Source organism: Schistocerca nitens, chromosome 1, assembly GCF_023898315.1.
Source record: "Schistocerca nitens isolate TAMUIC-IGC-003100 chromosome 1, iqSchNite1.1, whole genome shotgun sequence".
Taxonomy (NCBI): domain Eukaryota; kingdom Metazoa; phylum Arthropoda; class Insecta; order Orthoptera; family Acrididae; genus Schistocerca; species Schistocerca nitens.
Window position 1 is genome coordinate 969,174,021 of NC_064614.1, and position 27,559 is coordinate 969,201,579.

Genomic DNA, 27,559 nt, shown 5'->3' on the forward strand with positions numbered 1-27,559 from the left:
TTGGAACACAAACTTCCTTCAAACTACACGTCCTGCTACATCAAAATTGGTCTGTGGAGTTCAGCACCATACTATTGTACAAGAACATAATGAAATTACTGTAATTAAGAAATTATGAGAGGTTGTTACGTATTCAATGAAAACTATAGAGAATGCATTTCCCGTATTTTAGTGAACTTTGTGCACTTCTGTCGAATGATAGACGGCGACGACAATGAAGTTCACCTCCTTTTCCAAAAACAAGATGTTCCTATTCTTCACTTCCGGAAAATTTGTGTACATAAATGTTTGGCAACTCTTACACATGCTTTACTCGGTTTTATCACTAAAATATCAATTTTCATTAAATGTAACAATACGTTCTGAGCGACGGCCTAGCAACACGTCCTCTTTCCACAAGATACAGATTAACAGTCCTTTTTTTTATAAATCAATTGTCTTTTTTTTTTAGAGTCCATACTCAAAGATTCACAACTACTACCGTTGCGGGGATTGGGCGCTAAAGATTTCCTTGCTGTCCAGCTGTGCTTTACTTCACTTGAAGTACTTTTTGAACCACATTTACATTTATGGTATTTGCATATCTTACTGAGCTTCTCAGAATAAAATCAGGCACAAATTAGGTAGAAAAAGTGGCAGTGAGGCTCACATAACATTACAAACTTCACAGACGTTCTCCTGCGAAACTTGCAGGATTAGCACTCCTGGAAGAAAGCATGCTGCTGAGAACTGAGGGGGTGTTTCCAGAATGAAATTTGCATTCTGCAGTGGCATGTGCGCTGTTATGAATCCTCTTGACAGGTTAACATTGTGTACCAGGCCGAGCCTCGAACTCGGAACCTTTGCCTTTCGCGTGCAATTGTTCTACGGACGGAGCTAGCCGTATACGACAAACGATCCGTCCTCACAGCTTGCTTCCTCCAGTACCTTATCTCCTGCCTCCTCTTCCCTCGAGAGATTCCCATCTGAACTCACGGATCATTTCCGTAATACTGTACCTACCAGAAACAAATCCACCAGCAGGCTTCTCAGTTGCTTCGATGTCTTCTCTCAATCCGATATGTGGGGTTCCAAAGCAGTGGAACCGTAATCAAGAGTGGGCCGCACAAGTGCTGTGCATGCGGTCACCTTTCTAGATGAGTTGCATTTTCCTAGAATTTTTCCGATAAAGCCAAGTCAACCATTCGCTTTCCCTACAACAGACTTTACGTGTTCGCTCCGAAGTGGTCATATTTCCGAAGTTCACTGGCTGCCCCCTCTTCTTTGACGAGTTGGAAACTTATGGGCTCTGATGTGTTCTTTCATGAAACCAAGTGCTCTCCAATGAGCAGACGCGCAGCCGTCATATAGTGCATGTGGCGCCTGTCGTATGGCCACTCGATGACTATTTTGCTGACTCCTGCACTGTTTTTCCGTCTGTACTTACACACACTTACGGATGCATGGCGTCACGACACAGGGACCGCAGCGAGAGAGATGTTCCAAGATATATGCATAGTGGGCTCTACTTAACTGGATGCATCACTGATTTCTTGAATTGTGGCGAAGCAAGAGCAAGTAGAAAACATTCATGATTATTTTTTGTTGGGTACTGAAGTGTTTAACAAGGGGAATTCGCCAGTTGTGTGTCACTGATTTAGGTGTAGTTGTACAGACGTTAAAAAAAAAGGTACCTATTTCTGAATCTGGCACAACATTCAGCTGATTTGAAAAAACTCATCTGCCGTACCTAGGTACCATGGCCTCTGTTGATTGGATAATGCTCTTGATTTGCCAATTAGAATTTGACATTTTTTTGTACAGTTAAGTTTTTTTTTATTTTTTTCAGAGGAATATGGGTTCCAAAGATTTAAATGTATTAACTTCTGGTGGAAACAATCGTTCATTAGCAGTTTGTGCTTATTACCTCACTGTAACATATCTGCATCAACCTGAACTGCTTTATTCTGTAACATAAACAAAGACACAGTACTTTACTGCAGTTGAATCACCCAGATTGGCAGTTTCCCCATCTCCGTGTTATCGTAACGCTGGGTGTATTGTCAAAAAAGTTTATCTTTCCCTAGAAGAAAGTTTCTTAGAAATCTGAAGTCGATTCCGCAAGTCCAGAGCCGACACGTTCACCAACTGCCCACTGTAATCGCTTTCCAAGTGACGGTCGTCAACAAGTGCGGAATTTAGCCTCATTAATGATTCACGGTTATCGCACCGTCGCTTTGCTCTCGAAAACTTATGACAGGTTGCGGCTGTCCAGACCATTTATTCATTGTCTACGGAACTCTGTTACGACACCTGCACGGTCATTAGTCATTACGATAAGAATTTCTGCATTTACTTGGCGAGTTGTCGTGACACATAATGCCAGACAGCGAAACAGGTGAATATCTCTTAAACAGTGACACAGGGCGTGTTACAAAGTATACGTAGTTTACATTGCGCCATGACAACGTGGAAACAAAAAACATTACTTACGTTCAAATTATGTGCGAAAACTGTCCCCCACTCACCTATCAACAAAGCCTATTACAAATGACATTCCTCACTCTATTTTCGAAAGCTGTCACTTCCATCTAGCAACCGATAGTTAAAAGATAATTAACAAATCAATGTTGACACTAGAATGTAAGCTATTGACTGTACTATAATCTAGCAAAGCTGAGAAAAAAGCAATAATTTCATTTTAGGTCTAACCTCTCGGTAAACTAAGACATCCGGATGGGATGGAAATCAGTAGGCGTGTTGTACACGTACAGAAAAACAAATGATTACAATTTCAGAAAAAAATTGGATGATTTATTAGAGGGAAAGAGTTTCACAAATTGAGGAAGTAAATAACACGTTGGTCCACCTCTGGCCCTTATACAAGCAGATTTTCGACCTGGCATTGATTGGTAAAATTGTTGGAAGTCTTCCTAAGGGATACCGTCCAAATTCAGTCCAATTGGTGAGTTAGATCATCAAAATCCTGAGTTGCTTGGAGGACCCAGCCCATGATGCTCCAGATGCTCTCAGTTGGGGAGAGATCCAGCGATCTTGATGGCTAAGACAGGGTTTGGGAAGCACAGAGACAAGCGGTAGAAACTCTCGCTGAAATGTGAGCACAGAATGACTTGCTATGAAAGGAACCAAACGGAGCGTAGAATATCGTCGACACACCAGTTTGCTGTAAGGGTGCTGTGGGTGGCTACAAAGGGGGTCCTGCTATGAAATGAAATGCCACCCAAACCACTACTCCTGGTTGTCGTGCCATACGATGGACGACAGTGAGGTTAACATCCCATTGCTGATCGGGACGTCTTCAGACACGTCTTTGTTAGTTATCGAAGCTCACTTCGAAGCGAAGCTCATCACTGAAGATAATTCTACTCAGCCAGTGAGGTTCCAGGGTGAATGTACCCTACACTGCTGCAAACGGGTTTGTTGGTGTACAGAGATCAAGGGTAGTGGCCGCCATGATCTCAACCCCCTCTCTGTGAACCGGTTTTTAATAGTCCTTGCTGGCACTGAAGCACCAGTTGTACGGCGGATCGACGATAATGATGAATGTGGAGCTCTGAGTGCCTCTCTGACGACTGCTCGGTCCTCACGTTCTGTCAGCTGTCTATCTCGACCGCTTCCTTCTCGAAGCTGTGTTCGGCCAAGTTTCAAACATTTCTGCCACATCGTCGAATTCAAATGTCGAGCCACTCGCCGATTTCTCGAACTGGCCTCCTGGATCACAACTACACGTTCTCCGTCAAATGCTGATACCTGCATATATTGTTCACGCGCCTGTCTGCGAGACATGGTTACTGTCCAGCTGAGTACAGGGAATCAAATTGGCAAAGACTTTACGCCCTGGTATCGAAATGTCCTCTGTTTTCCATTCTCACCAGCCGCGTGGTGTAATCGCGTTGCAGGGTCACACATTCATCCTTCGGCCACCAAAGTTTACAATTTTGCAATTTTGCCTTTTCCATCGATACCTGTATGAATATCAATTTGTAACCGATCTGCATAATTCCTTCGTCGTATGGTTATTTTTATTTTTTGGTGACAGGTCATGGGATAGTGATATGCGCAAACGAGGGTTGGAACTTAAATAGTGGCAACCATTTATTCACAACCGATACAAAAGGGTAACATGTTTGCACCTTTTACTATCCTTCAGATTAGCCACCAGTGTTGTGTAGAACCCGTTGCCAGCGATGTGGAAGGCGTAGTATACCGTCAACAGAGCCTATTTTGTTGACGGTGCTAATGGAGCGGTCTACTGCCTGTCGAATATCTCGAACAGTTCCGAAGCGAATGCCACGAAGCCAAAACTGAAACGCCAGTCCAACGAATGGCGTCATGATGGGTTCATCATCTTCGGAATCAAATCAGAGTCACAAGGACTTAAGTCCGGGGGGGTATGGTTGATGGTACAGTACTTCGCAGTCCCATCGACCGAACTGAGCAGTCACAGCTTGTACTGTATGCGCCCGCGCATTGTTGTGCAAAATGATGGGTGGGTTGTGCAGAAAGTGTCGCCGCGTATTACTGTTAGTTTTGGAGCATCACTTGCGACCAGCTTTGCGAAATAAAAGGCGACACTTTCTGCGCAACCCACTCGTCATTTTGCACGACAATGCGCGGGCGCATTACAGCGCAAGCTGTGGCTGCTCTGTTCGGTCGATGGGACTGAGAAGTACTGTACCATCCACCATACTCCCCGGACTTTTGATTTGATTCCGAAGATGGAGGAACCACTTCGTGGCACTCGCTTCAGAACCTCTCCACTCGCACCATCAACACAGAACAGGCTCTGCTAGCTGTATACTACGCCTTCTACGTCTCTGGCAACGGGTTCTACAAAAAGCTAGTCACTGCTTTGAAGGACAGTATCAGGTGCAAACATGTAACTCTTTTGTATCGGTTTTGAATAAGTGGTTGCCACTACGTAAGTTCCAACCCTCGTATACAGAAACGGCAATATCACGTACATCACGTACACAAGATATAAAGGGGTAGTGAATTGACGAAGCTGTCATCTGTACTCACGTGATTCATGTGGAAAGGTGCCCAACGTGATTAAGGCCACACGACAGAAGTTAAGAGACTTACAACGCGGAATTGTAGTTGGAGCTATATCCATGGGGCATTCCATTTAGTCAATCGTTAGGGAATTCAATATTCTGAGATCCATAGCGTCAAGAGTGTGCCAAGAATACCCCATTTCAGGCATTACCTCTCGCCACGTACAACGCAGCGGCCGATGGCCCTCACTTAACGACCAAGAGCAGCATTTTTATGTAGAGTTGTCGCTGCTAACAGACAAGCAACATTTTGCGAAATAAACACACAGATCAATATGGGACATATGAGGAACGTATCCGTTGGTACAGTGTGACGAAATTAGCATTAATGGGCTATGGCAGCAAACGAGTGACGCAAGTGCCTTTGCTCGCAGCTTGACATCACTTACGTCTCCTCTTCTGGGTTCGGGACCACATCGGTTGGATCCTTGGCGACTGGGAAACGGAGAACTGGTCAGATGAGTCCCGATTTCAGTTGGTAAGAGCTGATGGGAGGGTTCGAGTGTGGCGCAGCCCCCACGACGCCATGGGTCAAAGTTGTCAAGAAGGCATTGTACAAGCTGGTGGTGTCTCCATAATGGGATGTACTGGGTTTAGATGGAATGGACTGGGTCCTCTGGTCCAACTGAACCGAACAATGGCTATAAATGATTATGTTCGGTTACCTGCAGACCAATTGCAGCCATTCATGGACTCCATGTTTCCAAACAGCGATGGAATTTTTATGAATGACGATGAGCCATATCACTCTGCCATAACGTTTACGACTGGGCGAAGAACTTCCTGGACAATTCGAGCGAAAGATTTGGCCACCCAGATTGCTCGGCATGAAAGCCATCGAAAAGTTATGTGACATAATCGAGAGGTCAGTTCGTGCACAAAATGTTGCACCGGCAACAGTTTCGCAATTACGAGCTGTTAGCCGGCAGGAGTGGCCGAGCGGTTCTAGGCGCTACAGTCTGGAACCGCGCGACCGTTACGGTCACAGGTTCGAATCCTGCCTCGGGCATGGATGTGTGTGATGTCCTTAGGTTAGTTAGGTTTAAGTAGTACTAAGTTATAGGGGACTGATGACCTCAGAAGTTAAGTCCCATAGTGCTCAGAGCCATTGAAACCATTTGAACGGGAAGTTATGGATGCAGTGTGGCTCAGTATCTCTGCAGGTGACTTCCAACGACTTGTTGAGTGTATGCCTCGTAGAGATGCTGATCTATGCTGGGCAAAAGGAGGTTCGACACGTTATTAGGAGATATCCCATGACTTTGGCCAGCGCAGTGCATTGCTGATAAATCGTGATTAGCTGTAGATGGCAACCTGTACTAAAATGTCAGCTACACTGCAAATGAAAGACAACTACATAAACTATAATATTAAGGTGTATATTCTGTTCATAGTTTTCGAACATAAATAACGTACTACCAAAGACTACATATTATTACGTTAATTTTCATGTGTTATTCAACAGGAAATAGGATGAGCCCACTGACGATGGGGAAACAAAGCCGCAAAACGTATGGACGTTGCAGAAGAAATATTTGCTCAATGCAGAAGCATTGTTCTACAGTTATGTATTAGAGAGCAAACACGGACAAAAAGTCAGCTTCTACCACAAGTTTAAGTAATCACAACCTTTTCGTTAACACCTATCAAATAGGCTTTGCTTTTTATCTCGTCACCAACATGGCGATAAATGAGGCGAGAGAAATAGGAAACATTAAATACTGCTCTTACGTCCTCGAATTTCAACAATGGAATTAAAACGTCGAGCGTGAACGACGGCATAAAGAGACGCGGATGAAATAGTTTAGATCGTATTTTAGGCTTCTACTATTTGCATCTTCCACACACACAAAATTAACTCTTAAATGATAAAATTCGGTCTCAATTGTCATCAACTCCTACTGTTCCATTTCGAGAGAGGCTTGTTTATGTAAGCTCCACTGAGTGTGTCGGTGGCTGCCCTGTGTGGTAGCGGGCAGTGGCCAGAAGCACGCGGAAGCGCAGCCTTTTAGCACGTGAGTGGTTTCCGGTTATGGCAGCCCAGCGGTGACGGTGCGATTCTGCGGTGCTCGGGTGGGAAAGCCGGCGCCAGGTCACTCATTACGTCACGGCGCGCTAAAACACACATCAAAGCAGCGCGCGCGCGGCGGCCACACGCGTAGCGCCGACAGCCATGGCTACCGCTGCGGGAGGCGATCTATACAAGGTAAAATGACACGCGCTGCGGGACCCACTACTCCCAAAATACATTATTTAGATTTCATTCGCTGTATACTAGCTGCTGTTCTCTTGGCGTAATTTTTTTACAATTGTCACTGCACAGAAACTAACTCTCTACTCTCTATGTTTTCGGTTTCGCGCAGAACAGTTCTAGCTCAGTTCTTGAAAGAACGGTATGGCGTCAGGAAAATTTTGGTAACGGACGCCGCCGTGGGTGAGCCGTAAAATTACTCTTTCCGTAAGACGTGTCAAATATTTAGTTACTAAGCATACTTATTGTGAATAGATCTTTTTAAATGTTTTAGTTGTTAGTAGTCGTTTGACTAGTCTGATACAGCTCTCCGCATATCTTCCTATATTTGCGATTATAATCTGTTCTATATGTCTGGCTGTCCCTACAGTTTTTCCTCTTTGGTTCCTGTTGGTTATTCCAAGATGATGATGATGATGATGATGATGTTTAGTGTATGGGGCGCTCAACTGCGCGGTTATCAGAGCCCGTACAAATTCCGAAACTTTACTCAGCCCAATCTCGTCACTTTCATGAATGATGATGAAATGATGAGGTCAACACAAACACCCAGTCATCTCCAGGCCGGTGAAAATCCCTGACCCCGCAGGGAATCGAACCCGGGACCGTTATTCCAAGATGACGTAGCACCTGCCTGTTCTTATGGTGATGATACCCCATACATTTATTTCTCAACTCTTCTGTTTAGTACTTTACCTTTTCGCTTAATTTCTTACGTATATGTATTGTAATACACTTTTTAAACATAATAGCCACCCGGAGTGGCCTAGCAGTTCTAGGCGCTTCAGTCTGGAACCACACCACCGCTACGGTCACAGGTTCGACTCCTGCCTCGGGCATGAATGTGTGTGATGTCCTTAGGTTAGTTAGGTATCAGAAGTTCTAAGTTCTAGGGGACTGATGACCTCAGATGTTAAGTCCCATAGTGCTCAGAGCCATCTGACATAATAGTAAGGACTGAAGACTAGGGATTAACTTCTCTTCGATATCCCCACACTAAATGGTTGTGTTAAAACTAAATCTTAACAGAACTTGCACTAGTTTTCTACAGAAAGGTACTGTTGCTTCCAGCGTCCTTTCTGGTAAGACTTACTTTGTGGCCGCTCCTAGCATTTTTTAGAGTTCAAGTATGGTATATATACATAATACCCATCAAAATACTCATCCGAGCATTCTATTCATTTAGTACGACGTTTATAAGTTCAGATTACAGGTTTAGTTGTTTATAAACAGATGTTTATTAAATATGTAGTGAATTTTGGCAACAGCGGATTTTGTTTGATTTTACAAGGTGGGGCAAGTGACAGTAGCCCAGAAACAGAGTTCCAGGCTACAAAGAAACACAGCAGAGGAAAGGGACTACAGTGCTAATCTGACTATGGCAGATGTTTAAAGTGAACGCCATTCATCTCTTGACACTTTTGAGCCCTCCTCAGCAAGTTGATGGAGACGAATCGAAGCTGGACTGACGGCATTGCTGCAGTTTCATCCGAAATGTTCTGCTGCGGTTCTTGAAGACTATGAGGGTTCTTGTGATACACCTCAAACTTGAGAGTTCCTCACACAAAGCAATCGCTCACTGACTGATCAGGTGACGTGGTTGTCCGGCTAGGGCCGCGACAAGACTGGCCTCTCCTAACAACTCTATCAGGGGTGTGAAGATCGTGTAAATGAGTTCTGAGGTTCAGCAAGTTGTAAGGCACTTGTTCCATCCGTTGCTCGTTTCCCCCTCCGTTAACGCTACCACGAATGATAGCCATTCGTCCGGGCCACTTTTATTTTCCCCAACCTGTATAAATAGCAAGGTTGACATGTCGTTATACGACGTACTTAGAACTGCCCTATAATATGTCACAGCAGCAAAGATATTTGTGTGTGGGAGGGGTGGGGGGTTGGGGGAAGGAGTTGCTACGGCTTTTTTTGTTCGTTTTACTTTACGATCCCTTTTTAGAGTCAAAAAGATTGTAACTTAACTCACTGTGCACGATCCTGGGCAAGGGATTTCGGCCTCTTTGTAATTCTAACTCCCTACTAAATAGATACCGCGACATTTCACACATCTTAAGAATGTGACTCTCTGTTTCTTTTATATAGCGACAAATTCGGATTTATTTCCGGGTTCATTTTTTCACATAGAGGAACTGATGTCATAATTCAACTTTCCAATGATACACTGTATCTGTAATCATTACTTACCTCGCGTCCGTGCTATCTCCCACGTTGAATGCCTGTATGTCAGTCCCTAACATAGGATATAGGTTCCGCCTTTAATGTAAAATCACGGAAAGAAGCAAAACGAACAAAAACTTTCTTTAGACCTCTCTTTGTTAAATCAGTTATAACTTAAAATACTTTCACTTTTTATAGCTTTCAATAAACAAAAATTCACTGACAATAGCACAGAGGTGCTGAAACATGTTTTTTTGTACAAAGAAAAAGACAGTGTGTTTGCATAATGGCGGAACCCATATCCTATAACTTAACTGCAAATGAGGAGAAAAAGGGCAAGAACTGCATAGATGAATTTCCCGAACATAAAATGATCGTGGCGGACTAGCGTTAAATCTATCCAGACTTCCGACCCTTCGCCAATACTCACAGCTGGTGACTGTCAAAGAGGTGACGGAATTTCACAAGTTGAGGTGACGCTGTGGTGCCAGTGAACTCTAGGTTCGCGACGCCAATATATCGCTATATATGATATAGGACTGTCTCCCTCTTCCGTGGCAACCTCTTCATCTCAGAGTAGCAGCTACACACAACGTCCTCGGATATTTGACGTTGTGTTCCAACCTCTGTCCTCTAGAGGTTTTTCCCTCTTTGAATCTCTCTAGCAGCGCAGGAGTTATTCCGTGATGTCTTAGCGTATGTTTTGTCATCCTGTCTCTTCCATATATTCGTTCCCTCTCCGATTACGTCGTGGATCTAATCATTTCTTATTAGTCCACCAAATTTTGAAGATCCTTCTGTAACACCACATCCCAAACGCTTCGATTCTCTTCTTTTAAGGTTTTACCTCAGTCTGTAATTTACTTCGATTCAGTGCTGTACTCCAGAGGTAAATTCTTGTAACACTGGACATACTGCTCAGTAATCTCTCTCTGCGAAGCTCCTATTTTCACGAAGTGCTTGGTTTGTATCCCGTGCGTATATTAAAATTGTCGAAGTACATAGCAATTTCCAGGCATCTTTGATAATCAAATGACAGTAATTTGAAGCTTGGAATGGAACCCGTGTGTGATCAAAAAACATCTGCTTATTCATAAGATCTCTTGGACCAACGCTCATTTTTTTTTTTAGATTTATGGTCTTGATGTGGCATGCTTGTGTACCGCAGTGAAAAGTAGTTTGAATATTATCCACGCTCCTACTACCACATTCACATGGAATATTATGAGTGCCTAGATTCTGAATCTGTGACTATCCTTCACAGCGCACTTGACTGTGGTTTTCTTAGGTGTCGCAAGCCCGTTGAAATCTTTGTCTAAGATTCGTCTAATTTTAGTTGACGGCTGTCCACAAACGTTTTGGCAGAACACAGACATTGTACGGTTTATGTACGTGATGAGATAGTTCCCGTTCGTTGTGATGTGATCTTGAAAACCTTTTGAGAACCGTTTAATACGAATGGAGCTGCATTCTAGGAGTAAAAATAAAAAAAACAACGCATCACGAAGGAATTATGTGAACGGAGCCGAAGTTGGCAGATCTGAGGTAGGTATTCAGTCAAACAAATGATTATAATTTCAGGAAAAAGGGATGATTTATTCAAGAGGAAGAGCCTCACAAATTGAGCAAGTCAACAACACGTAGGTCTACCTCTGACTCTTATGTAAGCTGTTATTCGACTTGGCAGTGATGGACAGCTCTTTAAAGTCAGTACCGCCATTAGACTATTTTTTATTTGCAGTGTTCCATTTACACGATCATGATTTCGGCTTCAAAGTGCCATTATCAAGTGTTTTAAATGTTTTACAGTGCCCAAGACGGCACACTGTCGTATTTAAAATACACTTTTAGACTCATTGTCTAAGGGTCGACACTGCTGGTAAAGCCTACTGCTTTGTTTTATCACTGAGTATACCACCTTGACTGAATGATAGTTGGCTAAGTGATGGATAAAGTTGTTGCATGTCTTTCTATGCGATATCGTGTCAAATTCTGTCCGACTAGTTGCTTTAGATCGTCAAAATTCTGAGCTGGTTGGAGGGTCTGCCCACAATGCTCCAAACGTTGTCAGTTGGGGAGAGATCCCGCGATCACGATGGACAAGGTAGGATTTGGCAATCTCGAAGACAAGCAGTAGTAACTTCCGCGGAGTATTGGTGTGCATTATGTTGCTGAAATGTAAGCCCAGGATGGCTTGCCAAGAAGGGCAAGAAAACGGTGCGTAGAATGTAGTCGACGTACGTCTGTGCTGTAAGCGTGCAGATGACAATCAAAGGGGTCCTGCTACGAAAAGAAACGGTATCCCAGACCATCACAAATGGTTGTCGTGCATCTGATAAGTGGCCGTACGGTTGGTATCCCGATACTGTCCGGGGCGTCTCCAGACAAGTCTTAACTGTTGACTGGTCAGTTCGAAGCAGAACTCATCGCTGAAGACTATTCTGTTCCAGTCAATGAGATGCCAGGCCAAAGACGTGTCGGAACTCTGCCCGGTCAGTGGTGGGATTAACCTCAGCGTCACCCTCCATATGGCCCGACAACCAGGAATGACCGTCTGGGGTACCACCTCTTTTCATATCAGGACTCCTTTGGTTGCCATCAGCGGCACCCTTACAGCGCAGCGCTACGTCGACGATATTCTACCAGCTCGGGATTTTGATGATCTAATGTGCCAGTTGGACAAAATTTGGAACGATATTCCTCAGGATGTTATCTAAGAACTCTGTCAATCAATGACAAGCCTTATAACTACTTGCCTAAGGACCAGAAATGGACAACCCGTTATTGACTTGCTCAGTTTGTGAAGCTCTTTCTCTTGAACAAATAAGCCAAAATTTTCTGAAATTGTGAAAGTTTGCTTGTCTGCACATGCACATCACGTTTACCGATTTTCATCCCATCGGGATAATTCTTTCCTGGTGCATACTTTTTTTTGTCTTAGAGTGTGTTACATCGCGTTCATGTGATCCATTTCTGATACTGAACGAGACACTGAACCTTAACCCTATTATTTTCTGCTTCTTTGGCATTATCGAACACGTGTCTGCAATTGTAGACTAAGAACGGCGTGAAGACTTGCTGTCTCTGTTCGCTTTCTTTCCTGTAATTTCACATTTGCACCAGTGAGCGGAGATCTGTCACCTATGCAAAACTCAGAACATATAAAATGTGTGTAAAATGTGAAATATTCAAGAGTGCGTAACAGACCCAATAATGTATACTAATTGTTAAAATTGAAAAAAAAAATTCATTGCATTTTATTTATTTATTTATTTTTTACAAAGGCTGCCCAAGAAACGGAGCGAATGGAAAGTCGGTGGGAGTGGTGTGCGCGCAAATACTTAATAAGCTTTCAACATGGTTATTAACAGCATAATTCAAGAAATCAGATGGGCATTATTTATAAGCACAGAAAATGACGACCACTCGTCCCAACACATACACATTAACTTTATATCTAAAACAGCATACCAACACGGTAAAATTCCTGCCTCTCATATAAATGTAGGTTTACCGTCACAAGGAGTGCATAAAACAATATACAACTCTGCCGCTAAGGCCTACATAGGGGAGAAGGAATTTTCTTCTCCTTTTCCTTGTGCCTTTGTCCCGCAACATGGTTATTGACCGATTTGGAATAGTTAGTTTAACCGGTGGCCGGATGTCCTTCTGTCGCCAGCGAGCTACCCCGTGGTACGGAAACGTCTGTACCCAAACTGTATGTGTGTAGCACGAATCATGTATAATCGTGCAAAAATTCTCTAAACGTTGGCGAATCGTTTAACTGAGACAGGACTTGGTATCAACCAGGTATTCACCTAGTGGGATGTTGGAAACCGTCTAAAAGCCATATCCTGGATGGCTGGCACACTCACCCCCGTCTGTAATCCACTGTGCGTATTAGATCCAGGGCCGGCACACCTACCCACGCTGGAAGTGGAGGTTAACGCACATAGCACCAACGCACGCAATTTCTAGAAGGAATAACAAGAAGGGCTGTAGCTTACGACATAAAATTTGATCCAACCAGGTCGACACTCAAAAGTCTCAACTAATATGAATGCCATTAATCAACAAGCTTAACTTTGTGTTGTGCCTTACGGCAGGTCTGGTCATGAGGGAAACCTCGTCAGAGAGGTCCACTGATTGAGCCCCTAGGGAAGTGAGGCCATGTGTGGTTTCCCGTTGCCTTCCACTGATGATGATGAAATGATAATGAGGACAATACAATACCCAGTCCCTGAGCGGAGAAAATCTCCGAACCACCCGGAATCGAACCCGGGCCCCTTGGCGTGACAGACCGCCGCGCTTACCACTCAGCTATCGGGGCGGACTATTAATCAACAAAACAATAAAAATCAGAGGACTCGAAACCAGCCTATCCAATACTGGCAACAGGAACAAGTAAATCGGATCGGTAAATCAAAACAAGGCTTGTAATTTATGTATCAGGAAAGTAAACTAGATAATAACAATTAACAGCAAAGTAAGGTACCCCTCAGGGTCTAGTTCATCCAAAAATTCTCCTACTGAAACTTGCCATGGGCTCAGCTTTATGACAACTGACAAAGCTAAGACTAAAACACCGCCAGACACATTCGTGTGCATAGCAATGTTTCTGCAGGGTACAACTGATGCGCCACTCCACTTGTGCACTGCTGTTCAAGAGCAGACTGGATCCCTCTTGTGAACTTGCCGCTTCATTTAAACAGCTAACCCCATCACGGTTGTTCACTTGTTGTGCTCTCTTGATGAGTCTATGTAGACTTTCTCTTTCCTTCAGCTTCCAATCCCCATGACGACAGTGTTTGCCCCACCGTCCATACACGTCCATACACTCTTAGCCGCTGTCGACAGCTAACTGCCACCCCTTTTTCCGGCTGCCACTGCCTCCCAGCCATTTTGATGAAGTAGCCATTCTAGGACTTAAACAAGACGGCACGTCATCTAACGCCCTGCACTGCATGCGAAGTCTTGTCCTCTGCTGCTGCCCGTAGCCCCCAGCACTGTCTCCAAGTGGTTGCTGCATCCTTGCCTCAACGCCCACACAACAGACTGCTCTCTGCTGACACTCACAGCCACTCCTCCTCCCGCCTTAGCGCTGCGCTCGGCTTTTTCGCATGGTAACGCATCACCAGCACTGGTGTCAACTGCAAACTGGGATAAGACTTTGTCATGAAAGTCGTGGCACACTACTGAGAGGGTGCAAATGCTGATAGAACACTGCGCTGTTTGGAAGGACCCATACCTCAAGAGACTAGTTTTCGAGTTGGAGAAATCGCTGATACTGTGAGGATATAAGATTTTGGGTAGCGATGAGTTGTTGGAAGTCTAGAGTTTGCATCCCTTGATGGTCATTAGACACTGAGGAAATGTTCTGACCTGACAAGTGTGTGAAAGGAAGTTAGCCATTTCTTTTCGGAGGAACCATCTTAACTGCTTTAGCGACGCAACGGATGGACACATTAAGATACCGCTTCTCCAGAACACGTATCCAGTGTTCTAAGTGTTAGATTTAATAAGTGAGATAGATGTCAAATCGGATATCACAGACTGCGTTGGAAGTGTGCTGAAGTTGAGTGAGGGAGAAATGTGGAGTCTATATAAGAACAGAATTGGGAGGATGTATTCGTATTCGTGAGGCAAAGTGCCTAGATTGGGTGCTAAGAAATAATGGATGGAATTGTTTGGGTCGAGTTTACTAGATGAATTGCAATAGATGGCTGTAGCAGCAAGAGGTGTTGCACGTGATAGGTCGTAATTATCACACAGTAAGCTTAGGCATACGTAAACATAACGCCATCAACTTATTAGTCGACTTGTGATTGCATCATAAAGTTATTTTCGATTTAATATGTCACTTTATGAGAAAAATTCTCCTCATTTTAGGGAAATTTTAATTTTCTGCTTTAACATGGATAAATCTATGGCTACGGCTCATAATATATATTGGGTAAGACCTGTGGTAAGGCACATGTTGGTGAAAGAACATGCAGAGAACCTTTTTAATGCGTTACGAATAGTGGTTTTACATCGAAGACTGCCATGGCGGTGGAAGAGAGAAGGTTTTCGAAGGTACTGAAACCGATGGAAACAATCATAGGAGATCGTTAATTGAAAGCAAATGATGTGTTTGAGCCGAGAATTGAAAGACAAATGGCCACAGTACAGCGATAGATATGAAAAGACGATTTCGTAGCATGACAATGCTAAACCCTATGTCACAAAACCTGTCCAAATACACTTAGAATCATTGAAATTGTGGTATCACATATGGATACCACCCCACAGACGTCAAAGTTGGCAGCAGACTTGTAAGTCTCCGTCATAGCTGATAGTGGTCGTGCAAGATCTGGTGCACCCAATGGAACGCACTCGCTGAGCCACACCTTGAATGGTTTGGTACTATGAACGCCTTCTGCCACCATAGTATAGTGCAGATGGCGGCACCCAGACAGCCACTTTCACTTGGAGCTTGTTCACTACATGACGCTACATAGACGATACACAGTCATGGCTACCACACAATTTATTTATTTAGTTACAGGTCAAGTTCCGTAGGACCAAATTGAGGAGAAAATCTCCAAGGTCATGGCACGTATCAGTACGTGAAATTACAACATAAAAGTAATAACAGATAAAAATTAAATGTTTATGAAGCCGAAAAAATTCAGTCCATAAGTTTAAGTAAAGGCAATCAACAATACAACAAGGGTCAGCTTAATTTTTCAACAATAAAAGGAGTGACCCATCGTGTGGATTACTGCTAAGTCGTAGCTTATTGAAAATGGATGCAGCAGTATACTGCACACCTGTCTGGACCACAGTTAAGGAAGTCCAAACCAAATGCAGGTTTGATTTCTGCCGAGTATTAACTGAGTGAAAGCTGCTATTCTTGGGAATACGCTAACGTTGTTAACAAGAAATTACAGTAAGGAATATATATATCGAGAGGCCAATGTCAAAATACTCAGGCTCGTGAACAGGGGTCGACAAGATGTTCGTGAACTTACACCACTTATTGCCCGAACCGCCCGTTTCTGAGCCAAAAATATGCTTTTAGAATGGGAAGAGTTACCCCAAAATATAATACCATACGACATAAGCGAATGAAAATAAGCAAAGTAGACTAATTATCGTGTCGAATGATTATTCACTTCAGATACCGTTCAATAGTAAAAATGTCAGCATTAAGTCTTTGAACAATATCCTGAACATTGGCTTTCCAAGACAGTTTACTATCTGAATACCTAGAAATTTGAACTGTTCAGTTTCACTAACCATATGCCCATTCTGTGAAATTAAAACGTCAGGTTTTGTTGAATTGTGTGTTAGAAACTGTAAAAACTGTGTCTTACTGTGATTTAGCATTAGTTTATTTTCTACAGCCCTTGAACTTAGGTCATGAACTTCACTATTTGAAACCGTGCTAATGTTGCACACAACATCCTTTACTACCAAGCTAGTGTCATCAGCAAAGAGAAATATCTTAGAGTTATTCGTAATATTAGATGGCATAACATTTATATAAATAAGGAACAGGAGTTCCTTATTTATATAAGAGGGTACTTGACTCACTTTGTAAGTACCAGAAATTAGTTATATGTGGTGACTTCAATATAAATTTTGTGCATGATGGTGTAAGGAAAAGGATGTTGGTAGATCTCCTAAATTCATATGATCTGATGCAGACTGTGTTTTTTTCCAACTATGGTGCATGGGAACAGTAGCGCAGCCATAGACAATATTTTTATTCATTCTTCATTACCATATGGGCATTCTGTTAATAAAAGGGTGAGTGACCTTTCAGACCATGATGGACAAATTGTAACACTAAAAGGCTTTTGTACTCAAACAAATGTCACATACAATTGCAAACTATGTAGCAACAGCAATAGAGAGTTTTTTAAACCTTGTCAAGAAACATGAGAGGCAGGATGTTTATAGTGCCGATGACATAGATGATAAATATAATGCTTTCCTTAACACAGTTCTCATGCTCTTCGAGAGTTGCTTTCCATTACAACGTTCTAAACGTGGTACTAGCAGTAATAGGCAGCCTGGGTGGCTGACTATTGGGATAAGAATACCATGTAGAAAAAGCGGGAATTACATCAAAATGTTAGAAGTAGTCACAATCAAGCTACAGTAGCCCATTACAAACAGTATTGTAAGGTGCTTAAAAATGTTATTAGGAAGGCAAAGAGTATGTGGTACGCAAATGGAATAACTAAAGCACAGGATAAAATGAAAACCATATGGTCAGCTGTGAAGGAATTATCTGGTGAGCAGCACAAGATCGACGATGTAAAGTCAGTTCGTAGTAAAAATATTTCTGTTACTGATAAATCAGATATATGTACAGTATTTAACAATCATTTCCTGAGAATTTCTTGTGAATTAAATAAAAATTTAGTTTCTACAGGGAATCATATAACTTTCTTGGCAAATGCCTTTCCAAGATTGATACTCCTCTGTGATACAGACAGTGGGGAGATTGAGTCCATAATTAAATCACTGAAGACTAAAAACTCTCATGGTTATAATGGAGTGCCTAGTAGAATATTAAAGTACTGTGCTGCACATGTTAGCCCTGTATTTAGCCGTATTTGTAATTTTTCCTTTAGGAATAGTCAGTTTGCTGAACGATTAAAGTACTCAGTAGCAAAGCCGCTTTATAAAAAGGGAGAAAGGGATAACTAAGATAATTTTAGACCTATTTCTGTATCATCAGTGTTTGCTAAAGCTATTGAAAAGGCTCTATATGTAAGGATAATTGATTATTTTACTTCACACGATTTGCTATCAAATATACATTTCGGCCTTAGAAGTCGCTTAACAACTGAAAATGCTATATACTCTTTTCTCTGTGAGGTACTGGATGGGTTAAACAAAAGGTTTCGAACGCTAGGCATATTTTTTTGATTTAACTAGGCGTTTGCGTGTGGTGATCACAAAATATTGCTCCAGAAGTTAGACCATTAAGGAATACGGGGAGTAGCTTACAGTTGGTTCACCACTTCCTTTAGCAACAGACAGCAAAATGTCATTATTCACAATGGTGAGAATGGCTGTGATGTGGGGTCTGAGAGGGCTACAGTCGATCGTGGTTTAGTACAGAGAGTCTTATCCTTATTGACATTGATTGCTGGGCTCTATTTCCTGCTACATTATTCGTAGTCTTCATACGCTTTGAGAAATATAAATAAGCAAATTTTTTGTTCATAAATTTTGTCTACGGAGAGCAGTGACTGGATGTTACATTTAAGTTAAAATTAATAGTCGAGACCGCGATAATATTTCTTTATTGACTGGTTTCGCCTTATATACAAGCCATCTCGACTGTTCATTTTAAATTAAATCTTTTGTTTGCTGTGTTAACTTGTTTGCCTATCATTTCTGCTCCTGTTCAGCTTTACTACCATGACTCCATGACCCACCTCTCCTTACTATTGTGTATGATGTCGTACACAACAGAAATAGGAAGTCATACCACGCCCACCATGTTCTCCAGACATTGCATCCTTTGACTACCACCTCGATCAATGACACATGGCCTGGCTGAACAGCGCTTCCATTCATATGAACAAGTGCAAAATCGGATCTCCTCAAAAGACGCCCAGTTCTTCTGCTGCAGGATTCGTATGATGCCTGAAAGATGGGAGAAAGTAATGGCCAGCAATGCTCAATACTTTGAATAGTAATTTTTTTAATGTAAATTTTTCACTATAAAGTCTCGAACTGTGAGAAAAAAGGTGGAATTTAAGTTGTAGACCTAATAAATGAATGTACTAATTGGGGACGAGAAGGGAGAGGAATTTGATGAGGTGATAAAAAATTCGTGTGCCCCAAGGTAAGAGGATGCAGAATGTGAGGTGCAGTGAACAACATTAAATAATTAGGGGATAGTGATACAGCTTCTGTGGAGCAAAAATACAGATGCTATTTGGGTAGGGTCAGACGGCTATGCAAAGATTTTGTTGATATGGTTGATGGTGGATGTATCCATTCCCTCTATTTATTATGGCATACTTGTTGCCTGCATCTTAGAGTTCGAGAGTTAGTTTGAAGTATAATGCATGCAGAATACCATAGCTGGTAGATGCAAAGATGGCAGGGTATGCTTGGGGAGAGTGGTAGTGATGGGGGCTGCAGGGAGGCGCTGTAGGGGAAATGCTGAGAGCTGGAGGGGAAGTGCCACTCTAAACTGATGACTACACTCACATTTTTTTGTAAATATTAAGTGGGGCCCCTTCACGCACACACTTGCGTGGTGACCATCCAAAGAGATCTGTCCCTCTTCTTTGGTTAGTATCTAAAAAGAAATCCGCCGAAAATCCAGCGATTTATTTTCGCCTGTGTTGTCAACCACTTGTAACTTTCAGAGAAGTGTCACAAGTAGGGAATTTAGAGTAAAACCCTACACATTACTCTTATTGCAATATTAAAATTTGCTTCTTTTACCAAAACTCAGCGGAATTTTCATGGTATCACCTCGGTAACATGTTGCATAGATGCAAAATTGAAATAGAATACTGAAACATTGGTTTATTAAGTTTAAACTGAGGAAAAGTAGGGCCAGCACCTTATGAAAAGGCAGTAGTTGATTAAGTTTATTAAGTGAGAACTGAGGACAATTAAGATCAGCATCTTATGGAAAAGCACCACCACGGTACAAAATAAAAGTGTAATGACTTCGCCAGCCGGAGTGGCCGAGCGGTTCTAGGCGCTACAGTCTGGAACCGCGCGACCGCTACGGTCGCAGGTTCGAATCCTGCCTCGGGCATGGATGTGTGTGACGTCCTTAGGTTAGTTAGGTTTAAGCAGTTCTAAGTTCTAGGGGACTGATGACTTCAGGTGTTAAGTCCCATAGTGCTCAGAGCCATTTGAGCCATTTTGTAATGACTTCGCTTTTGTTGTTCCAAAACCCATAGCATTTCTAGTTTCTGCAGGTATCGATGGCCTTTAACAAATTACATTCTTTCATTGGAAAAGTAGGTAGCTAGTGGAATAAACAGTAGACAATGAAGTTTCACATAGTAAGCAAATGGCAAACACGGTCCTCTTTGTATGCAATCATTTGCCAAAATCTCATATCGGTATCTGAAACCGTTTATAGAATGTGAGGAATGTTGTGGATTTTGACTCTGGTTTTACAGGTGGTACGTCTCGAACGCAAATGACCTCGCTATGTCAGATCAATTTTTACGAGATTGGTAACAGACAGAGACCTCCAACCAAGAAATACTCAATATCTTAGATAAATTTCAGACGTAGCAACATATTACGCAATATGCACCAAACGCAAAATCAAAGCGACCCCTATTTTTCATAGCAAACATTTTAGAATTTCGTACAGCGTAAATATCACGGTAAGTATGACCATTAACGAAATGATGGGTACATAATAGCAAATGTTACATATAAAGCTGAAAGTAAATCAAAAATGAAATTTTTTTGCTGCATAGTTTCTATAAACTGTTTGAGAAAGATTGCCAGGCGTGCGCGTCGATTCTGTCATCGCCGACCGGCAGAAAGTTGGCAAACGCTTGTGGGCCTCCCCTTCTCAAGAAACGAACGAACTTGCCCGGCGCTTTGGACGAAAACTGGTCACTGGGCATCGGCCACCGTGTCCAGCGCGACCTCCACTACATAATCAAAAGTATCTCGACACCTGGCTGAAAATGAATTGCAAGTTCGTGGCGCCCTCCATCGGTAATGCTGATATTCAATATGGTATTGGCCTACCCTTAGCCTTAATGACAGCTTGCACTCTCGCAGTCATACGTTCAATCAGGTGTTGAAAGGTTTCTTGGGGAACTGCAGACCATTCTTCACGGAGTGCTGCACTGAGGAGGGGTATCGATGTCACTCGGTGAGGCATGGCACGAAGTTGGCGTTGCAAAACATCCCAAAGGTTTTCTGTAGGATTGAGGCCTGGGCTCTGTGCAGGCCACCCCATTACCGGGATGTTATTGTCGTGTAACCACTCCACCACAGGCCGTGCATTATGAACAGGTGCTTGATCGTGTTGAAAGATGCAGTCGCCGTCCCTGAATTGCTCTTCAACAGTGGGAAGCAAGAAGGTGCTTAAAACATCAGTGTAGGCCTGTGCTGTGATAGCGCCACGCAAAACAACAAGGTGTCCAAGCCCCCTCCATGAAAAACAAGACCACACCATAACACCACAACCTCCGAATTGTACTGTTGGCACTACACACGCTGGCAGATAACGTTCATCGGCTATTCGTCATACCCACACCCTGCCATCGGATCGCCACATTGTGTACCGTGGTTCGTTACTGCACACAACATTTTTCAACTGTTCAATCGTCCAACGTTTACGCGCGTTACATCAAGTGAGGCGTCGTTTGAGATTTACCAGCTTGATGTGTGGCTTATGAGCAGCCGCTCGACCATGAATTCCAAGTTTTCTCATCTCCCGCCTAACTGTAATAGTACTTGAAGTGGATCCTACTGCAGTTTGGAATTCCGGTGCAGTGGTCTGGATAGATGTCTGCCTATTACACATTACGATCCTCTTCAGTTGTCGGCGGTCTCTGCCAGTCAACAGACGAGGCAGCCTGTACGCTTTTGGGCTGTACGTATCCCTTCACGTTTCCACTTCACTATCACGGCGGAAATAGTGGACCTAGGGATGTTTAGGAGTGAGGAAATGTCGCGTACAGATGTATGACACAAGTGGCATCTAATCACCGGACCTTTTTCGAAGTCCGTGAGTTCCGCGGAGCTCCCCATTCTGCCCTCTCAGAATGTCTAATGACTACTGAGGTTGCTGATATGGAGTACATGACAGTAGGTGGCACCACCATGCATCTAATACGAAAAATGTGTGTTTTTGGGAGGGTCCGGTTACTTTCGATCACATAGTATACAGGGTGAGTCACCTAACGTTACCGCTGGATATATTTCGTAAACCACATCAAATACTGACGAACCGATTCCACAGACCGAACGTGAGGAGAGGGGCTAGTGGTTTACGAAATATATCTAGCGGTAACGTTAGGTGATTCACCCTGTGTATCTTACCCAATTAGCTGGATAGGATGGATGAAAATTGTTAGGTAAAATTCATACTACCTATCATTATATGGATAGGACAGGCGAAAATTGTTAAACGGAATTCATGGAACCTATCCCATAATTGCTGATCTAATTAGGTGTTGCGCAGAAAGATTAATTCTTTCGGTGCCTGTCTACAAATTTTATACATCCATGCCACGACGAAAACGCAGCTGTAGCACCGGCTAAAGTTCAGATGCACCCGTTGCTTTGGTAACAACACGTGCAATGTTGACGTGTTGCAGTTAGCGATGTTCCTGCCGGCAGTACTGTTGGCGGCGTGGCTGGCGGCGTCTCCCGCAGTGGGGCAGGTGCCGGGGCTGGGGCCCTGTCCAGACGTCGAAGTGGAGCACAACTTCAGCGTCGAGAGGGTGAGTCTCACTGCACGCCACGAGCTGTACACGTAGCCTGGAGACTACAGCAGTGTCATACATTAGCTCTGAAACAAGTTACTGCAATAAAAGGATGAATTTTCACCCTACGCTGCAGAGCCATACTGAGGTCATCCTGTGCTCCTGTCAGAAATACCACACCTCCCGTTCCCTATAAAACTATCTTTTTGCATTTTTTTCTACAGACGTTTACCGAATTCTATAATTTTGTACCAGCTGCACGTATAGTTAACGTGAAGCACTATTGAACAATTAAAACTTGATATAAAATATTGACGGCAACAAATTAAATATGTCATTGTTGTAAGTAATTTAGAATCTATATCTTGGTTTTCACACCATTATCGAGTACAATTTCCTAGAGCATTAACATCATTTTGCTGTGTACTGTGCAGAATGATAAATAAGCACTTCAAGATATTTACTTAACGTGATATAAAAGCACTCCGTACTCAGGCCACAAGTGGCTCATCAGGACCATCCGACCGCCGTGTCATCTTCAGCTGAGGATGCGGATACGAGGGGCGTGCGGTCGGCACACCGCTCTCCCGGTCGTTATGATGGTTTGGTTTCCTTTGACAGGAGCCGCTATCATTAGGTCGAGTAGCTCCTCAATTGGCATCACAAGGCTTAACATGATATAAACATTGATTGGCGACTCCACAGAGTGTTCCGTGCACCATGACCAGATAATGGATATAATTGGATGGAGAAGGGCATTGGTCGTATTTTTTTGTTTTATTATCCGCAAAATCGATTTTCGGTCACTTAGTGTGCATCCTCAATGCTGTAATATACAATTACATGGTCACATGTGATCGTTCTAAGCTTGTTGATACCAGTGCTTACCAATTTTAATTGTATATTACAGCACTGAGGATGGTCACTAAGTGACCGAAAATCGATTTTGCGGATAATAAAACAAAAAAATACGACCAATGCGGTTTCTCCTTCCAATAATATAAACAGTACAAAATTAACGTCCTGTAGGAATGCAGCACGTTATCGTACAACAAATCACATCTGGAAAAGTCAGCTTAAAGAGGGCTTTAGCCGCTTTGGGCTGACTTTCCCAGATAGGATGTGGCAATTAATGTGCGTTGGGTTTAGTGCGATGTATGATAAAGAACAGATTTCGTTTATTCCTGATGAATTATTAATAGTGTATAAATTACTGACTAAAAATAAAAGACAGCAATAAAAGAAAGAGGACGTTGAGAAAATGTGCCTCTTAAGCAATTTTATTACGAGGGCTGCTTTTTTTTTAAGCGCCGAACGGTCGCGAACCGGAAACCACATTGCAAATAAAAAAATGTATTATTAGCAATATTAGACTAAATTTTCCGTCTACTTGTCTACATAGTCGCCCCTACGACTTAAACGTTTCTCAAAGTGTGGTACCAACTTTCCAATATCCTCATGATACAAGGCACCCGATTGTGCTTTCCATCAATTCTCTACGATGGTCTGCAGCTCGTTGTCTGCGCCAAAACGGCGTCCTCACAGCCAGCAGTTCAAGTTAGCAAAGAGATGAAAATCGGAGGGAGCCAAACCCAGGCTGTATGGCGGGTGATCAAACACTTCCCAACAAAAAAGGCTGCAGGAGCGTTTCTGTTGCAATTGCACTGTGCGGCCGAACGTTGTCGTGAAGGACAGTGCCTGGTGGCAACATTCCTCTTCGCTTGTTCTGAATTGTCCTTCGTAGACGATTTTCTCGAATACCCTGATGCACTCGCTGTACAAGATCATCAAATGACACTCGTTTCTTTCCCAGCATCAGGAACGTCTATACGTTCCTCGTCAATGTTCTTTTGCTGTAATGTATGACAGTTAGATTATGTGGCCTGCAGGGAAACAGGAGAAACGTCTCAGCAGGAAGAAATCCAATGACAGCACACATTTCACACTTGATGGGAGACTCTCTTGTCTTAGGCATATTTACGTACTCACTATACACGAAGAAATGAAAAGTGCAAGGTGACACGATTGACGGACATATCTGAGACACTGCGGAACAGACAGACGCAAATCTTCATCGTATTTTTATTGTGGTTTTAGCTACACGCCCGATCGAATCTTTTAAAAAAAAAACTGCGCTCGTGATACTATAATTTTACTTACCATTCGCCTGATTTGAACGAAACAAACTGATTACGCCATTGATTCCAGTTTAGCAGTTGTATCGTAATCTATCGACAAGATAGCTAAACCTGATTGTCTGCTCACGCCCATAGTCAATTTTAATTTCATAAAACAGCTTTCAGAAGATGTTGCAGTCACTGACATTGCCATAAGTATAGTCAAAGCCACTCCGCTGGAAAAAAATTAATACAGCTTTTTGGAAGTTTCCAATTTCCTCAAGATTTATTGTTGCAATAGTGCAATAGTGCATAAATTATCACATTTGCGGATCAATAGCACAAGTGGTTCTGAGGTACCAGGTATCGACCCATACTGAAACACCCTTCCAAGTGATCCTTTGACGGCACCAGTCTAGCCGTGTACGTCAATGCTCTGGCGTGAGTGGAAGGCGGGCTAGAGATGTGCATGGCCAAAGTCCCAGTGCTAATAACCGGTTCGCAAAAGTTAGTTTTGACATGTGTATTCTCACAAGCCTTCTTACCTGAGCTGCGGTAGCTGCAAGATTTGCTAACACAACAATCCTGGCGGGAATCTGTGTTGCGTAGAAGTCCAGAATCTTGTCCACTGATACCAGCGTCGTTGCTCAACTGACCAAACACGCTCAACTTGTGTCAATTCTGCGAAAGGTCCATCCTGCCACTCGGAAGGCCACTATTTGACCCCTTTCAGACTCGCTCAGTTGGCTGTAAGAAGCACGAGTGCGTCTCCGTGGCATGGTTGCCTGCTTGCTTCACACGTTTGCACCACATGGAGCCTTCTAGATCTGAGCATTGCCTATTAAAGGTCGGACGCAGAAGGCGCTCCGGTAGATATTTCACTGCGCTTTCTGTTGCCGGTCGACGTTAAATCCATTATCAATTCATCTGTTATCCCCCAGGTAGCATAGAAACCATTATCAGTGTCTTCTGCTATTCCCCAGGTGGCATATGGCGTCATCGGATCAAATTCGACGTCGTCTTTCTGGATGTCCTATTTTTTTCCGGCAATGTATTTCGATGTTTAGATAACCATCTGTTAAAAATGGTTCAAATGGCACTGAGCGCTATGGGACTTAACATCTGAGGTCATCAGTCCCTTAGATCTTAGAACTACTTAAACCTAACTAACCTAAGGACATCACACACATCCATGCCTGAGGCAGGATTCGAACCAGCGACCTTAGCGGTCGCGCGGTTCCATTCGGAAGCGCCTAGAACCGCTCGGCCATAACCATATGTTAACCCACACTTTTTTTCCTTGTTTTGTCGCTGTGTGTGGCTGTGAGAGATCAATGATTTAGTTCGTCGGCCATTTGTGTAGACTTTCTGCCGTCCTGCTATCGCAGTCCGTTGCCCGGGGTACACCATCTTGGAGGCTGTCTATACGTCGCACCCCTTTTACCTAGTTTAAAACTGGCAACCTTAATGAACAACATGCTGACGAACAGGTCTTTCAAAGTGAGCATCGGCCACAACACCAGCAGATCGTATAAAATAAAAAATGGCCTTCCTCAAGGATCTGTGTTGCCTCCAACCCTTTTTAATTTGTATATTAGCGACTTTCCAAATACATTCAGCAGGAAATTTTGCTACGCCGATGATTTGGCACTAGTTGTACAATCTAAAACACTTGGGGAAGGAGCGAACGTACTCACAGAAGTTCTGGAGTCCTTGAATTCCTATTATAAAAAATGGCGACTCTGCCCTAATCCAACCAAGCTTTCCACTTGAACAATAAAATGGCCCACCAGGAACTGAATGTGAACTTCTGTGAACAAAGAGTCAAACACAACTTCAACCCCAAATACCTTGGCATAACGCCGGCCGCGGTGGTCTAGCGGTTCTAGGCGCTCAGTCCGGAGCCGCGCGACTGCTACGGTCGCAGGTTCGAATCCTGCCTCGGGCATGGATGTGTGTGATGTCCTTAGGTTAGTTAGGTTTAAGTAGTTCTAAGTTCTAGGGGACTGATGACCATAGACGTTAAGTCCCATAGTGCTCAGAGCCATTTTTTTGAACCTTGGCATAACACTAGACCGTTTCCTGTCTTACAAAAAACATCTAGAAAACGTAAGCCAAAAGCTAAAGAGTCGCAACAACATCCTGAGAAAATTGGCTGGCTCGACTTGGGGAGCTAAAGCATCCACCTTACGTACTGACACAATAGCCCTGGTATATCGTGTTGCCAAATATTGCTCTGCTGTCTGGCATTCGAGCACTCTTACTAAGAATATCGACGTCCAGTTGAACGAGTGAATGGAGGATAATAACGGGCACTATTAAATCCACCCCAGTCCCTTGGCTGCATACTCCAAGCAATATTCCACCTCCACAATTGAGAAGGCAAGAAGCAGCAGTAAGAGAGTTCTCAAAAATTCATGACTCAGATTACCCACAGAATCTACCAATCCATGATGTTTTGAACGAAATACCATCGACACGCTTTAAGTCACGGAAGCCTATATGGGTTAATACACAAGAACATCAACC

The 27,559-nt window shown here is 43.1% G+C and overlaps 1 protein-coding gene across 1 annotated transcript in view; it reads left to right on the forward strand.

Moving 5' to 3' along the window:
* The window catches only part of LOC126237581 (apolipoprotein D-like), a 92,946-nt gene that overhangs the window by 22,388 nt on the left and 42,999 nt on the right, over positions 1-27,559 (forward strand). Inside the window, exon 2 of the mRNA XM_049947735.1 lies at positions 22,806-22,931. Coding sequence (XP_049803692.1) covers positions 22,812-22,931 — 120 coding nt within the window. The 5' untranslated portion in view covers positions 22,806-22,811. The remainder of the gene's footprint in view (positions 1-22,805; positions 22,932-27,559) is intronic.